The sequence below is a fragment of the Macrosteles quadrilineatus genome, unplaced genomic scaffold (genome assembly GCF_028750875.1).
Source record: "Macrosteles quadrilineatus isolate MER2022 unplaced genomic scaffold, UCM_ALF_1.0 Scaffold_10__1_contigs__length_6754688, whole genome shotgun sequence".
Taxonomy (NCBI): Eukaryota; Metazoa; Arthropoda; class Insecta; order Hemiptera; family Cicadellidae; genus Macrosteles; species Macrosteles quadrilineatus.
In genome coordinates this window covers 3,340,397-3,355,421 of record NW_026542603.1, presented here as the reverse complement: position 1 = coordinate 3,355,421, position 15,025 = coordinate 3,340,397, and the positions used below count along the sequence as shown (strand labels likewise).

The 15,025-nt window shown below is 35.6% G+C and overlaps 1 protein-coding gene across 1 annotated transcript; it reads left to right on the top strand.

Annotated features, from left to right (window-relative positions):
* The first annotated feature begins 522 nt into the window (after positions 1–522).
* LOC129004628 (WD repeat-containing protein 74-like) lies at positions 523–14,754 on the top strand. The gene is made up of 7 exons (XM_054433175.1): positions 523–751; positions 3,788–4,028; positions 6,462–6,657; positions 7,597–7,698; positions 8,231–8,331; positions 11,682–11,883; positions 12,388–14,754. Exons 1-7 carry the CDS (start codon positions 700–702, stop codon positions 12,778–12,780), a joined length of 1,287 nt encoding a protein of 428 aa, XP_054289150.1. The 5' UTR covers positions 523–699; the 3' UTR covers positions 12,781–14,754.
* Positions 14,755–15,025: the final 271 nt, after the last annotated feature.

Below are 15,025 nucleotides of genomic sequence, written 5' to 3'. Positions count from 1 at the left end.
ATGTGTAAGCGGTGAGAGTAAATATACGGAAATGGGATTTGTACAATTTTGTTCAGAATTTAAAGGACTACATACTAAATTTTTATCAAAATCGTTCGGGCTATTTTTCTGAAAATCTGATTTTTCCGTACCAAATTTCATCGAAATCGGACCACAGGTGTAGTCCCTATAGCTCTGTACACATCCAGACACACACACAGACATCACTTCGGAAACCACTTTTTTGGGTCCAGGGGGACCCAAAACGAATGTATCCACTCAAACTCGAAAATTTTTACGAAAACAATACTTTCTCCATATACTATGGTATAGGGGGAGGAGAAAGTAACAAAGTTGTCATGCCTGTGCTAACTCACGGCCGCCCTAGGAGGATTAAACATTACGGCCGCCTTTAACTTTAACTCCAGTTCCAGTCCAGTACATTTGTATTTCTAGCTCACTCCAAGTTTACGTTCTCTCTCATACAATCACTTCCACTTCCACCTCTCTTCTCACATGTTACACTAATTCCAAAGATTGTTTTGGTTTTTGGTTAGGTCATTAGGTTTAGGTTAGGTGACTTGTTTGTTAGGTTATGTGTAAAAGTATGCAGTATTAGAACTATAACTAGGTTAGCTTTTGCTTGATTATTTCACTTTTGACTAAGATTCCAATTGTTTGTGATGCCATAGTAGGTAGCCTATCTTTTGAACTTAAATCATGGAAGATTATCACAACGTGTTTATTGGTGGAGTTTCTGGTGTTTTTAAAGGTAAGTTACAGTATTTCAACTTGGCATTTAGCAGGTAGCCTATTTGTTTACTTTAGGAGCTTCTAACGAATTTTGAAAAAAATGTTTTTCTCATTAGGCCTATTTTAAACACTACTTTTGAAACTTTTGGGGCAAACGCCTATTTCACCCTAAAAATGAAGAAAAGTGCTAAAAATGTTTTATTTTACTCTTTAGGCTATGTGTTTTTACTATTATTTGGGACATTACGGTAAATCATTCAGTGAACTTTGTGGATCCAAATACCGGTGCCCACACGAACACCATAGAAAGACAGTGGAAGGAAGTCCGCCATTCCACCCCACGGTTTGGCATAAAAAAGGACATTTTGAAGGATACTTAGCGGAGTACCTATTTATATCAAAATACAAATATAGCGATCAAATCCAGCCAGTTCTTTTTGGTTGCTGTTAGGTTGTACCCGCCAATGCAGTAAAGTTGTCTTTCCCGTCTGTAGGGTAAGATAGGTATATAACTTAAGTTAAAGTTATTAGGCCTATATCGTTTGTGGACCGGTACACTGACTGACTGAGTGTACCGTACAGTCAGTACCGTACATGTACAGTCGTCAGTGTACCGGTCCGCTTACAATGATAGGCTATAATCACTTTTGTTTATACCGGCCAAAAGTATAAATTCTCAATATTACTTGTGTCAGTGTATGTATATAATGTGAACTTCAACGATAACCAATGCTATTAACTGTAATTTAACAAGACAGAAAATTTGACAATGGGGCTGAGGGCCCCGAAACTATAGTCATTATAAAAAGACAGACTTGGATTGAGGACGTAAACAAGGTATTTAGCCTAACCTATTATTATTATTACCCTGTGAAGTAGTTTTTTTTCCGTTCCTTTCCGGTTTCTGTGAGCTTGTTGTCATCGTCAGATTTCAGTAGACCTTCCTCCTCCATTGGGGTCAGGTCGTCTGCGTTCCACGAATACTGAGTAGGCCTATCTAAGGTCCACCTCCCCAGTGACCCGATTAGAGAGGTAAGGGGTGCATACGACTGGGTTCCCCCTGGTTCCCAGAAGGCTCCGTTAAGACACTGAATATTCGGCCCCCAGTGCCACAAGACTCTCGGCACGGATCGAATTACACCTTAGTCTAGGGCCCCCCTCACTTGGTTCTGTAGGTGGACCAACACCCAGGGGCAGAAGGTAGCTCTCCGCAGCTAACAAGTGAGAGTTGGGGTTTAGGTGTGGCTAATCTGCCGAACCAACCCCGCATGCAAGGTTTGGCCGGAACGGCGCGAAAGTTTCTCCCACTCACTAAACCCCCATACCCCTCCCTAAAGTTAAAGTTAGGTTGGATTATATTAAGTTTTATGGTAGGTCCTAAGTGATAAGTTAGAAAGGTAAAAGCACATTAATTGTCTGTCTTGAAAAAAAATTAATAAAAAAAACACAATTTTTAGCACTTTTTGCGATTTTTAAACACGATAAAATCAGCCTTTTTCAGGGTGAAATAGGCGTTGCCCCAAAAGTGCCAAATGTAAAACGTGTTCAAAATAGGCCAAATAATGAGAAAAAAAAACAGTTTTTTAAAAATTCGTTAGAAGCCCTTTTAAAGTATACAAATACCGTAACTTAGGTTAGGATTATTCTAAGTTGATTTTATTTGAGTTAGTTATGATTGCTCTACACTTAATAGTTGTAAATATGCCAAATATGTTCACAAACACTTGTAAGTTAGTTATAGATGTTATTGGCAATTAGTTGTTTTGCCTTTGATCATTGAGACTCGGCTAGTTTCAGTGGCCGTTGCTGGCGCGCTCGGTGCTCGCCTTTGCCCTAGCATGTCAACAGCTAACTAGTGTAAAAATTGGATGATGCATACAACTTTCCATAGCGGAATATTGTTTTATTCGTCGTGCTATTGCCCCACAAAGTTGACTATGTGGAACTTAATACTACTCCTGCCATCACTTATTTAGTTTAATAAATACTACATTGATGTCTGTTTTATGACATTGCGTGTTTTAAGGACGAAATATATGTTTAAATTTATTTTCCAGGGTCCAGGGGGGGGGGGGGCTTTAGCCCTGTAGCCTCTTCCCCTTGGAACCGCCGGTTTATAGTTGGGCAGTCAATACATTTTATGATATTTATTTGGATAGGCTATAGCATACAGAAACATTAGGTTACCCAAAACATTAAAAGTTAAAAATAAACCCCCGTTCCCTTGGTTAGATCATGCTGGTTCGCGAACTCATTCGAATTAATGTAGGTTTACAGGTTTATACCAAATTTCATCAAAATCGGATAATTTTTGCTCGAGTTAAACGGACACATAACTTACGTTATACATAAGTTATATGAATTTAAAGGGATGGCGGTTTTGGACTCTGGGGACCTCAAAACAAAATAAGTAAATCGGTCCCGGGTCCAGTTCTTACCATGAGACCTACGGTATAATAGCTAATTCCCTATTCGCTAAAAAAAAAAGTTCTGAGTGACCATAGGCATAGGCCTACTGTAAGTTTTCAAAGTTATGAAATGGATTGACCCTCTTAAAAACAAGGGTTCTTCATAGAATAAGTTAAAGTCTCCATCAAGATTCCGTCTCAGTCATACTAGTTTTTTTAGCTTAAATCTAAGACCTGCCTTGTAAGGTAGGCTACCGTAACTAAGTTATACTTCATACCGTAGTTCATACCCTATAGTTCCTAGAAGTTCTATACATCATCTATTAATTTACCCAGTAGGTCCATTCTAGCCGGCTCCCATACATATGGGACAACATACAATTCATCTTTCAATAGTATTTGAAATTAATCTTTGAGTGAAAATTCACACTCTCCTAAGTGTCAATCTAATTATTTGTCTGTTTTAATAACATAAACTTAACGGGACTTTGCCAGCAGGTCACGGAAAAATCACTGATTTAGGGATTCTTTTTATAGGCTAGAAAAAAAAAAATGTTATCAAATATTTGTCCTGTGCTTCCTTTACAAAGCACAGGTCCAGCAGGTAGAGTAGAAATAGACTGTAACTAAATGTGTTGTGATTGCAGGCCTCAAAGCATCTCATAACAAAGGTGTTCATAACGTAAAAAATCTTCAAAAGCTTAAAGAGATCACACAAAGAAATGAAGTAACCTTTTTAAACTGGGCTGATAAACTTGAAAATGAAATACTCATAGGGTATAGCAACCAGTTGGTCAAAATATTTGATTTAACATCAAATGCCTTCATACTGAATGAACACAAAACCATTGGAGAGGGACCAATTCGAGGGATCTTCAAGGTAAACAGGTAAGCTGATTTTAGCGAATTTCCCTATAGGGAAGTAGCTATTACCGTAGGTGGCACGGTAAGACCTAGACCCGGGACCGATTTACTTTTTCATTTTGATGTCCCCGGAGGCCAAAAACACCATTCGTTCAAATTTTTATATATGTATATATATATATATATATATACTAGCTGACCCGGCGAATTTCGTATCGCCTAAGTTATAGGTTTCCCCTAAGACAGACCGATGGAAAGAAAGTACCGTTACGTTTAATTTTCAAGATGATCTCGTTCGCATCGCTCAATCACGTCCTGGTTGAAGTTCGTTCGCTACGCTCACTCCCCTTTGGGTTGGAGCTCGTTCGCTACGCTCACTCACCTTTAGGTTGGAGCTCGTTCGCTGCGCTCACTTGCCTTCAGGTTAGCTCGTTCGCTACGCTCACTCGCCTCCAGGTTGAAGTTCGTTCGCTACGCTCACTCACCTTAAGGCTGGAGCTCGTTCGCTGTGGTCACTTGCCTTCAGGTTAGCTCGTTCGCTACGCTCACTCGCCTCCAGGTTGAAGTTCGTCCGCTACGCTCACTCACTTTTTGGTTGCAAATTAGCTGTTGTCATAAATGTAAAAGAAATAATAGTGCTGCACCCTGTTGGTAATCCTTGTACCTTTAATGCTATTGAACATCATAGAACAGAACCAACTTGTTTAATTGAAACAGCTGTTAAGATTCATTAATTCCATTTCTCATAAGGTTAACATGGGAAACTCCAGAGCCACTGGGGCGGAGCCCTTTTAAGAATTTCGAAACGGGAAATAGTTTACGTCCGATTCGCATACCTACAGAATTTACACACCAAATTTCATAACGATCGGTGAAGTCGTTCCGGAGGAGTTTGCAGACAAACACTGTGACACGAGAATTTTATATATTAGATATAGACTTATATATATATATATATACGTCCGTGAACGCGATAACTTGAGTAATTTTTGTCCAATTTTGATGAAATTTGGTTTAAAGGGGTAAAGCGGGATAAACTTGAATGAGTTCGCGAACCAGCATGATGGGACCATGGGAACGGGGCTTTACGGAGGGTTTTATGGGGTAAAAATTGGTTTTTCTCACTTTTGACCCTCAAAACACAAAATTTCCCAATTTCTCTTTAGACCTTTTTAAAGAGCTTAAAAAAACAAATAATTTAGTATATAAAAGTATTATTGGTAACGGAGAAAATTAAAAAAATTGTAAATTTAAAATTCCCATGTTATTCTTAAGGAGAATAGGCTATTGTCAAATGTTGTAGTTTGCTTGTTTATGGATATATTTTGTATTTTGATCAAATTTATTTATTTTGTACTAAGCTATCAATATTTTACAAAAAAAACACACTTTATTAGTTTCCTTGTATCAGCAAACCTAGGTACTCGTTAAACCTAATGTTATTAAAATATATTTAATTAAAAATCAATTAAGACAAATGGAAATTCGCTTAGTCGGCAGGTTTGCTGCGGCGGGGGTATTTTTCAAACTTTCATTAATAACTTTTGGATCGGATGACTTACCAGTAGGTCAAGTCCGTGATGTACAGTATCACGGCTGACGTACTGGTACGTCAGCCTTGAAATTAGAAAATTAGATTTTTACATACATATTTTATATTATTTTCAGCTATAAAATACTATTAAAACAACATAAAAAATAGTCTAATATTTTTTTCAGGCAGGTATATGCACCTATTTTTTTAGAAATATATAAAACAGTGTAAACATATCCTAAATACATAATTATATATAGGCTATACATATAAACAGTGCTCGATTTGTAAAAAATTAGGTGCCGGAACTGTAACCTATTTAATGTGATTTTTACCTATTTATGCCAATATTTTTATCTTTCCAAAAGAGAGGTGCCGGTACACCGTTCCGCCGTGCTCCCCCTCAAATTGAGCACTGCATATAAATTTTATTATCATTTCCAGCTATAAAATACTATAAAACATTATAAAAAATAGTGAAATTTATTTTTCTTTATTTTTTATGTTTCAGTGATATTGTAAATAAGTAACAAATGGGTTGACAATTAAAAAACACTTGAATGCTTTGTATTGCCATGGGAATAACACTTAACTTCCTAGATCTTTAATTGATGTATTTTGTAGATTTTTAATATAGGCTGTAGAACCTACTTAACACATACCTATTAATTCCTAGCCTAGTTGTTGAAATCAATTTGTCCAACCAATCTTAGCAATATTTACGGTTGGTCAGTAATCATCAGAATTTGATTTTAATTACAAATTCCTGCATAATATTATACATTTTACAATTTTTCTTTAATCGTATGGCTAGGTATATGAATAGCTTTGTCTCATTTTGTACTCGTTGTATACATCCAGTGAAATAAATAGCCTACAGCAGTTATAAATAGAACATGTTTGAAATTTAGATTTTTTTCTAGTTCGCTGGTAACTGCAGTCGAGTCAGGAATAGTGAAGGTTTGGGGTGAAACAGACTCACTTGTGGAAACTGGAGGGCCCATCAGTCGTATGAGACATAGTCCCAATGAAGACAATGTTTTTGCCACAGGCGGTAAAGAGAATGACCTCAAGCTCTGGGATGTTGAAACTGGCAAAAACACTTTTACAGCAAAAAACGTAAGTATACCTATAGGCATAATTTTATGGTTTAGGCGTAAGTAAGAGCAATTGGCTGTAACTCTGCTTGAATAAATAAATACATTTTCATTACAAAACATGGACCTCACATAACGTGGAAACTTCACTAACAACCCTCTCATAAAAAACCCTATTAGGTATGTGTATTACAACTACGGTATCATTAAAATCTATTTCAAAAGTTATTAACTGAACCTACTTATTTTATCATATAATAACTAGAGGACCCATGCTGCTCCGCAGCGTTAAAAAAAATATCATATCCGAGAAATAATCAAATTTATGTTTTTTGATTGAGTAATACAGTATCTTAAACTTAACTGATTCAAACAATAAATAGCTCAAATTTACTGATTATTTTGAGTCTAAAACATATTAAAAAAACATAAACAATACTGGAGCAATTGATTTTCAATCATAGAAAAACCTTATTCAAAATAATTTATATGTTAATTGTTCACCTTGCGTTTCCTTGAAACTCGTCCGATTTGAATAAATAATAGCTTAAATGAAAGCTGATATTTAACTGAAGGTTCTTAGACCAAAATAAATAGGATTATATAATTATAACTGGTGAAATATATCTTAAATTGAAGTAAGAATTTGAAAATAAATCTAATTTATATTTTTGGTCGAGTAATATAGTAGACAAATACCGTATATGACGATGCTTAATTTAACTCACATAAGAAATACATGAGGAACAAATTTTGTTTACGGATAAGCCGAATGGGACTGTAGATAAATATATTCCAATGCTTGTTGTGGAATCTGAGCATGCATACCTTCAATTTGAGACCTCAATCATGAAAATCGGCCGGGTAGAAAAGCCAAACGAACTCGGAAAAGAAAAACAAAATTTTTGATAGGTAGGCCTATATAAGATATACAAAGTTCATGATACTTGTTATTTTGAAGGTGCGTCACGACTGGTTGGAACTTCGAGTGCCAGTGTGGGTCATGGATTTAGCGTTCGTGCCAGAATCCAAGCAAGTTGCTGTAGCCACTAGATACGGTCATGTAAGTCATTAATATTTTCTATCTGAGAAGTACAGTATTTGTTTGTATCTTCTTTTTTTTCTAGTAAGCCTTTTTTGCAAAAGGAAATTTTCCATTAAAGCCTACCTGGATGGAAAAGAGTTCAATATGGATTAAGAAACATAAAACTTATACACAAAAAATCTGAATACTTTTTGCACAACAAATATTTTTATATACCCCATAATGTAAAGTTTTGTACTTTTGTGCTATTTTGTACTCTTTCCCATTCAGGTAAGCCTGCTATCCACAACAAAAACCCTAAAAATGAAATTGAACTAATTTTTGCTGTAGGACTATAGGTAAGTACTGCCAAACGGTCATAATGATCTAGCCCAGATGGATTTGTGTCTTTTTATTTCAAAATTTACAACCAGGTATTTTTATTTATAATTTGGTTAAATCCCTTCAACTTTATTTATTGTGTGTTGGTTTCGATCTTCAGCTATGCTATGTCTATATTAAATTTTACGATTATGTTTAACACAATGAGTGACATTGTTTTGATTGTCAGGTGCGACTGTATGACCCCTCCACTCCTACTCGCCGACCTGTTTGTCAAGTTGAGGAGAAAGACGTCAGTTTCACCTGTATAGCTCCTGCACCCCGGCCCAAGTAAGAATAGACAATATCACAATCATTTTTATCATTTTCATTATCATTTATTAGATGGAGACACCACCTAGGTAATCTTGATAGGTATAATGAATCCCAAGGGACCAAAGAAAAAATTGGTTGCATGGAGGATTTTATTAGATTTGTTACATTGAGGACTTTTGAGGTTGGTTGTGAGTTGAAAATATGGCTATATCGAGGTTCACAGAACAACTCGGTTTTGTTCAACCTGTTTAAATCGTATAAGTCAAATCAAATCAGTTTTATTTCCACAATATATACAAAATTTAAAATAAAAAAAAAAAATAAAAAAAACAAGTTACTGCATGTCAAAGTCAATTGACAATATTTATTTGATTTTTAAATATAGAACATTCAGTGAATCCTGCCAATAATTCATAGATATGAATATCACAGTCTATAAACTAAAATCCTATGTAAACCTATATATAATAAAATGGATTTTCTAACAAGGTAACCTTGATATTTTGAGTGTTTTGTTGGTAGCCACAATATTTACGTGCGGCATTGCAAATTACGTGAACTGCAGTGATTGCAATACAGGATTTTTTTGCCAGCGTTAATTTCTGGGAAACATATACTATAGTTATGTCAAAAATGCAGAATTTTTAATTTTGATGTAATAAAGTATTATGCTATTATCAATCTATATTATTAAAAGAATTTGTTTGATTTTGTGTGCAACAAATCGACCCCTAAATATTTATTTTTATAGGCATATTGGGTGTCAATTTAAAGCTCTTATCCTCTAGATGTGCCTTTGCGGGTTTGGATGATATATAGTGAAAGCCCTTCGTCCTACAGGCTTTAAAAATTCAGAGTTTGTGCTGAATTCTGTTGTCAATCATCTGAACTGTTTCAATTTTACATTTCTTTTCATTAAAACAGATGGCCATAGTAAAATTTTGTTTACATTAACACGAAAATGGGGTTATTTGTAGTTGGTGATGTTTCAGTGAATTCAAGTAAAATATTGTAATGCTATTTGTATAAAATGTAAAGAAGATAATGACCTACGTTGGATTTTGTGTTGTGATAGGATTATGTTGCGACACACTTTTCTCGCACTGGAAAAAAATATTAAAAGTGCAGTCGCACAGGTTTGCCGGGGATAGCTCAGCCTACAATGGCTGGGTAAAGTTCCAGGGTCTGCTACTAGGAAAACCACTAGGCCAAAAGCCGGGTCTAACTGGTATAGGACTGGCTCATATACGGGCACTGTGAACAAGTCAAAAACAAGTCACCAAAACAAACGTGCAATAATCAACACCAGGCCTACACCGATTCTCCACTCTCCTAGGGGGTCGTTGCTGACTATGCAACTCGGGCTTCGTCCTAACTATCCAATAGTCAAGCCCAGAGTGCCTTAAACGATGTGAGTTACACAACGACTTGTCAGTAAAAACCACAACGCGGGTTTATCACCAGGCAGGATCCACTCGGCCACTATAATCCAATACACAACTCTAATGCCCAATCTAACAATCAAACAGTTCACTCAGTAATAATACCATATAATAATACAAGTATACTATAGGCAGAGTGACTAAACCTCTAGTAGCTGGTCTCAATAAATACCAAGCCAAACAAGCAAAACTAAATGACAATTGCACTACTATTAAAATATTGAGCTACTTAGTAGCAGTGAAATATAAAATACTTTCCAAACACTAGATAAATATATCTGATAGCCGATACTACGCTATCCAAGCTACTAAGATAACATGTTGGATTAACAAACAAGCTGTTCGGGTTGAATTAAAATCGTTAAATGATTAACCAATAAAAACCCTACTGCTACTACTACTGCTGCTACTATCAATGCTATATTAGTTAGCTGGGCTTCTGTTAATAGGCTAATAAAATTAGCTATCAGCCTACTGGCCGCGTTCTTCCAACTACGCACCCCAACTTGTGTAGCCTAGGTTTGTTGGGCCTCAGAGGTATTAGTAAAGGAACTAACTCTTGGTACAACACAAGATAATATATACCACAGTCAATAAAATATATTATTTGCACTTGAGCGCCTGCCCAGAACCGTCAGGAATATAGGCTACTGTAGCATTATTCCTAACACCTGTAAATCCTAGCTACTGTAACAGGATTAAACCAGCAAGGCTATAACTCTAACTCTTGCAATAAAATCAGAGATTAATATTATCAAAATATCAAATATCAACTCTTAAACCAAAATGTAAGGAACGTCGTCCACTCACCACTAGCGGGTCTCTACCCAACTCAAACTCCACTGTTCACCAGTATCACCACACTGTATATGGTTACCACCAAACACCAATTTCAACTGTCCACTCACACTCCACGACGTCTCCACCAGACACAAGCTTACTGCTCCAAATCCACGACTCGAATGTCCATCCTAGGCTATCCTGTAGTTCCAGGATACCCAAGCTTATCCGAACTGATAAGCCCGGTCAAAGGGCGCTTGCTAGCTTCGCCGCCGCCGCCTCAACATCTCAACCTCAACAATCGCGCAGCCAAATAACAAAATTTACCCCCCTAGGAAAAATAACTTGTTACATTGTGCTTTGCCAGTCTTCCTACAACTTACTCCGTGTCATGATAACGCTATTGTGTTGTTTCGTGTATGTAAATGTCTTAACTGTGTGTTTCTTAAAAACGTTTCTGATTACTGTGTGTGTGTGTGCCTGTCTGTATGCATGGATGTGTACAGAGGTGCACACCAAACCTCTAGTTCGATTTTGATGAAATTTGTGTTGTAGGTTAATCTATTATATCTCCAGGCGGTTTTTTTTCATTTTTTTGAAATTTTGATTTTTTATTGTGATTTCCCTATAAAAAACCATAAAATAACGGAAAAATTGAATTTTGATAAAAGTTTAGTATGTTATAGCCCTTTAAATTGATGAAAAAAATTATATAACTCCCATTGCTGTATAAATTATGGTTCTAAAAGTTATTGTAATTAATGTTATTTTCCCATAAAAACTATACAAAAAACTGAAAATCGGATTTTTGAAAAAAGTGTGTCTTGATTGAAATTAGCATGTTATGGTTCTTATAATTCTAAACAAAATAGTGCAATGACATAACAATTGTTGTTCAAAAGTTATTGCAACTTTTGTTATTTTCCCTATAAAATATCATAGTTACTCCCACTGCTTATCCATGATACAGTTGGTTGAAAATCTCAGATTGCTAATACTGTTTATTACTGATACTGTATACTAATTGTGTATACTTTAGCCCCTTGAGTTATCAGGTAAGCTTGTTTAACAATGCTTCTCTAAAAGTATGATAACTAGATGATAACTAGTATGATAGCTTATCTAGATTTATCTACATTGCAGCCATGTAGTAGTCGGGTGTGCGGCCGGCAACATGTACCTGGTGGATCTGAGGGGTAAGGGGGTTCTGCTCAACAAGTTCAGAGGCTTCATGGGAGGAGTGCGTGCCGTCGCTTGTCCCACTGTTGAACCTTACGTACTCAGCGTTAGTCTGGACAGGCACTTCAGAATACATCATCTCAACACAAAGAAACTGCTTTTTAAGGTACAGTTTTACAGCTCATTTCATTACTGTGTATTCGGGTGGAAAAATTGTGGTTTTACCCTTTTATCTAGCTTTGCAACAGTGTTGACAACAGGATATAAAAATATTAGCTTTTTGCTGCTGAGTACAAATATGTACACCATGGCGTAATTTACATAATTATTGTCTTGTCTAACAGAGGATCAAAGTGTTGTCAAGTTCGGTTTAAGAAATATTTGTATATGACTGTTTCAGTTCAACAATTTTTATCCATTGATGGACACAATCTTAAATTTAGTTCACTTACCATATATTAAACTGTGGTAAAGTGGTGTAACTATGAAAATAGTCAAATAAAAATTGTAACACATGTTTAGACCTCATTAAATTAAAGAAATCAGACAACATAACCCCAACTCTCATTGAAAAATGTTCATGCAGTCTTCTATAGTTTGCTTCAAAAGGCCAAAATGCTTGAAATAGATAGTTTAATCAATGGAGTCATTAATACCCTAAACCTTTCAGGAATACATGCAGTCAAGGTTGTCAGCTCTTCTGATCAAGTCTAGTTTTACAATGGAAGACATCAAAGAAGAAGCTCCAGAGATAAAAGAAGAAGATGCGGAAGCTTTTGAGGCAGACGAAGAATATGAACAGATGTTCAATGAGATGGAAGTTATAACGGACAAAGTGGAACCAGTTATAAAGAAAACAAAGAAAGGAAAAAAGAAAGTTAAAGAAAATAATGCAATTGATAGTATAATAGAAGGTGAAATAAAAGAAAAATTGACCTCTCTTCATAAAGACGAAATTTTAGAACAAGAAAATCCAACTAGTAAAAGATCGAAATCAGGAAAAGTAAAATCAAAAAAATTGAAAAGGTTAAAAGAAGAAGATGATGTTATTGTTTTAGAATAGTATATAGTTATAATAAATATTTTAACGATGGATTACAACTAATTTTTTACTAGAAGTTTAATCTTCAAGTTTCTAACAACTTTGGCCCACCATTTGCTTACCAAATTACTTTATCGTCTGGCCACATGACTATCTTTTTAAATTGAATTGATTTATATGGGAACCCACTTTGTCAACAAGTAATTTCCTCTTAAACTGTGCTGGTCATCATGTAAAATTTAATAAATAACTAGAATCTACTTGCTTGTAAAGTAGTACCATAGATAAATCATACTCCCTTAGTAGATTTGTCATCCTTATGGAACAGCTGAAGCCAGTTTTATTGTTAGTTCTGTACGTCCAACTGTAGAGGTTATGTTTTGTTTACAATTTGTTTCTTGTTATTTCAGTAATTTAAAACCTCATTTAACCAAATAAAACGATTTAAACCATAAACAATAACTGGTCTCCTAGTTATATGACCAAATAGTAAAGCACAAATCATGAAAATAATCCTAAAATAATAGAAACAAAATGTTGTCTACCCCAGCGATCGGTGTGGGCGTACATCAAAAAACAAGCTTCAATATTTACAATGAGATGAGGAGTCTTGTGTTGCTTAGTCTATGGTAGTACGCTGTAGGGTGAAGTATGAGGTGATTATTTTATTTCCTCAACTTTGTTGAGTCCAAATGAACAACTGGAGGTTTTTATTCCTCTGATTTTTAATTGACACAATGCAGTATGCAAATGAAGCACGGCCAACTTTAACTCCAGGCCACGGCCTTCGAAGTGGCAATGTCGCAAGTAGTGTTGTTACAGCTGTTTTGTTTGGAGGCAGTTGATGGAATTTGTGTGTTTTTTAAGAAGACGAAAGCTTGATGACTGGGCCATGAAAATATTGCCTCCATTCTAAATGTACAAAAATAGATTTTCAATTTATATTGTTTTGGTTTTCAATTCTATATGTTTATTTCTAATCTTTTAATATATTTAAGTTCATAAATTTAAATGAATAATACAAAAATGAATGAGCTGGTGTCACCTGTCTGTCATGTTCGATCGTAAAGTCAGTAGCTTTTTGATGGTTCAAAACCGGACACAAGCTGTTCCTGATCATTGGGCTTTAAATAAATGATCCTGACTAATGAAATCGAATCGCTGATCTTAGTCAGTAACAAAGCTACACAGGTCATCACACACCATTCTACACTCATCCTTCACTCATATTTGGGTTAAAATATGCACCTAGGTGGCGTCCCCATCTCAATGATTGATTGATTGATTGATTGATGTTATTAATTATGAGACGTCTGGCGTTCAACAAGACTACCTGCGACGTTGCCAAATCTACCAGGCCGCGGCCTGGAGTTAAAGGTGGCCGTGAGTGAAGAGTGCTCCTTATGTATATGTAAATTAAGCAAGAAATAAGAAATATGAGGGATGAAAAATAAGTATTTTGTTGCATCAATGTACAATAGTACCTATTGTTGTAAATAAGATGTAATACCAACGGCTGCACTTTACTTAAGGTCCTACACTCATTCGAAGGAAAATATCGATTGGTTAGTTACGTTAGGTTAACCTTACCTAACTAACCAAACGATATATCGAATTAATCTATATATCGATCGATATTTTCATTGGAATGAGTGTAGGGCCTACTAAGTAGTAAAGTAAAGTGCAGCCATACCAACAATTATTATTGTTTGTAAACAACAAATAATGTAAATATTTCAGTGACAGATTTAAAAAATCATTCTTAAAACAGCTGATTTTTATGTAGCTAATGGTAGGCCTCGTTGATGAAGGGGCCCTCAATTGTTGTTTCCAAAATTTAATCCTTCACAACATTACCTGACATGATAACTCTATCTATACTATAGTACCAAATAATTGTACTGACTCAAATAACTGTAGCCCTATCAGGACAACATCCTAGGTTAGGGATCCATAACACTGTAAACCTCCCTTGTTCAATAATATTACATTACTACAAACACAATGTTTTTGAACAGTTTCTTACACCTGTGGCAAAAGTAAGTTTTAATTTTAGTGAATTTCCCATATAGGGAATAAGAAAAAGCCATTACTGTAGGTCTAATCGTAAGACCTGGACCCTGGACCGATTTACTTTTTTTGTGTCGAGGCTCCGGAGGCCAAAACACCATTTGTTCAAGTTAATTTTTGTATGTGTCCGTTAGCATGATAACTCAAGCAAAAATGATCTGATTTTTGTGAAATTTGGTATAAAATTTAAACCTAC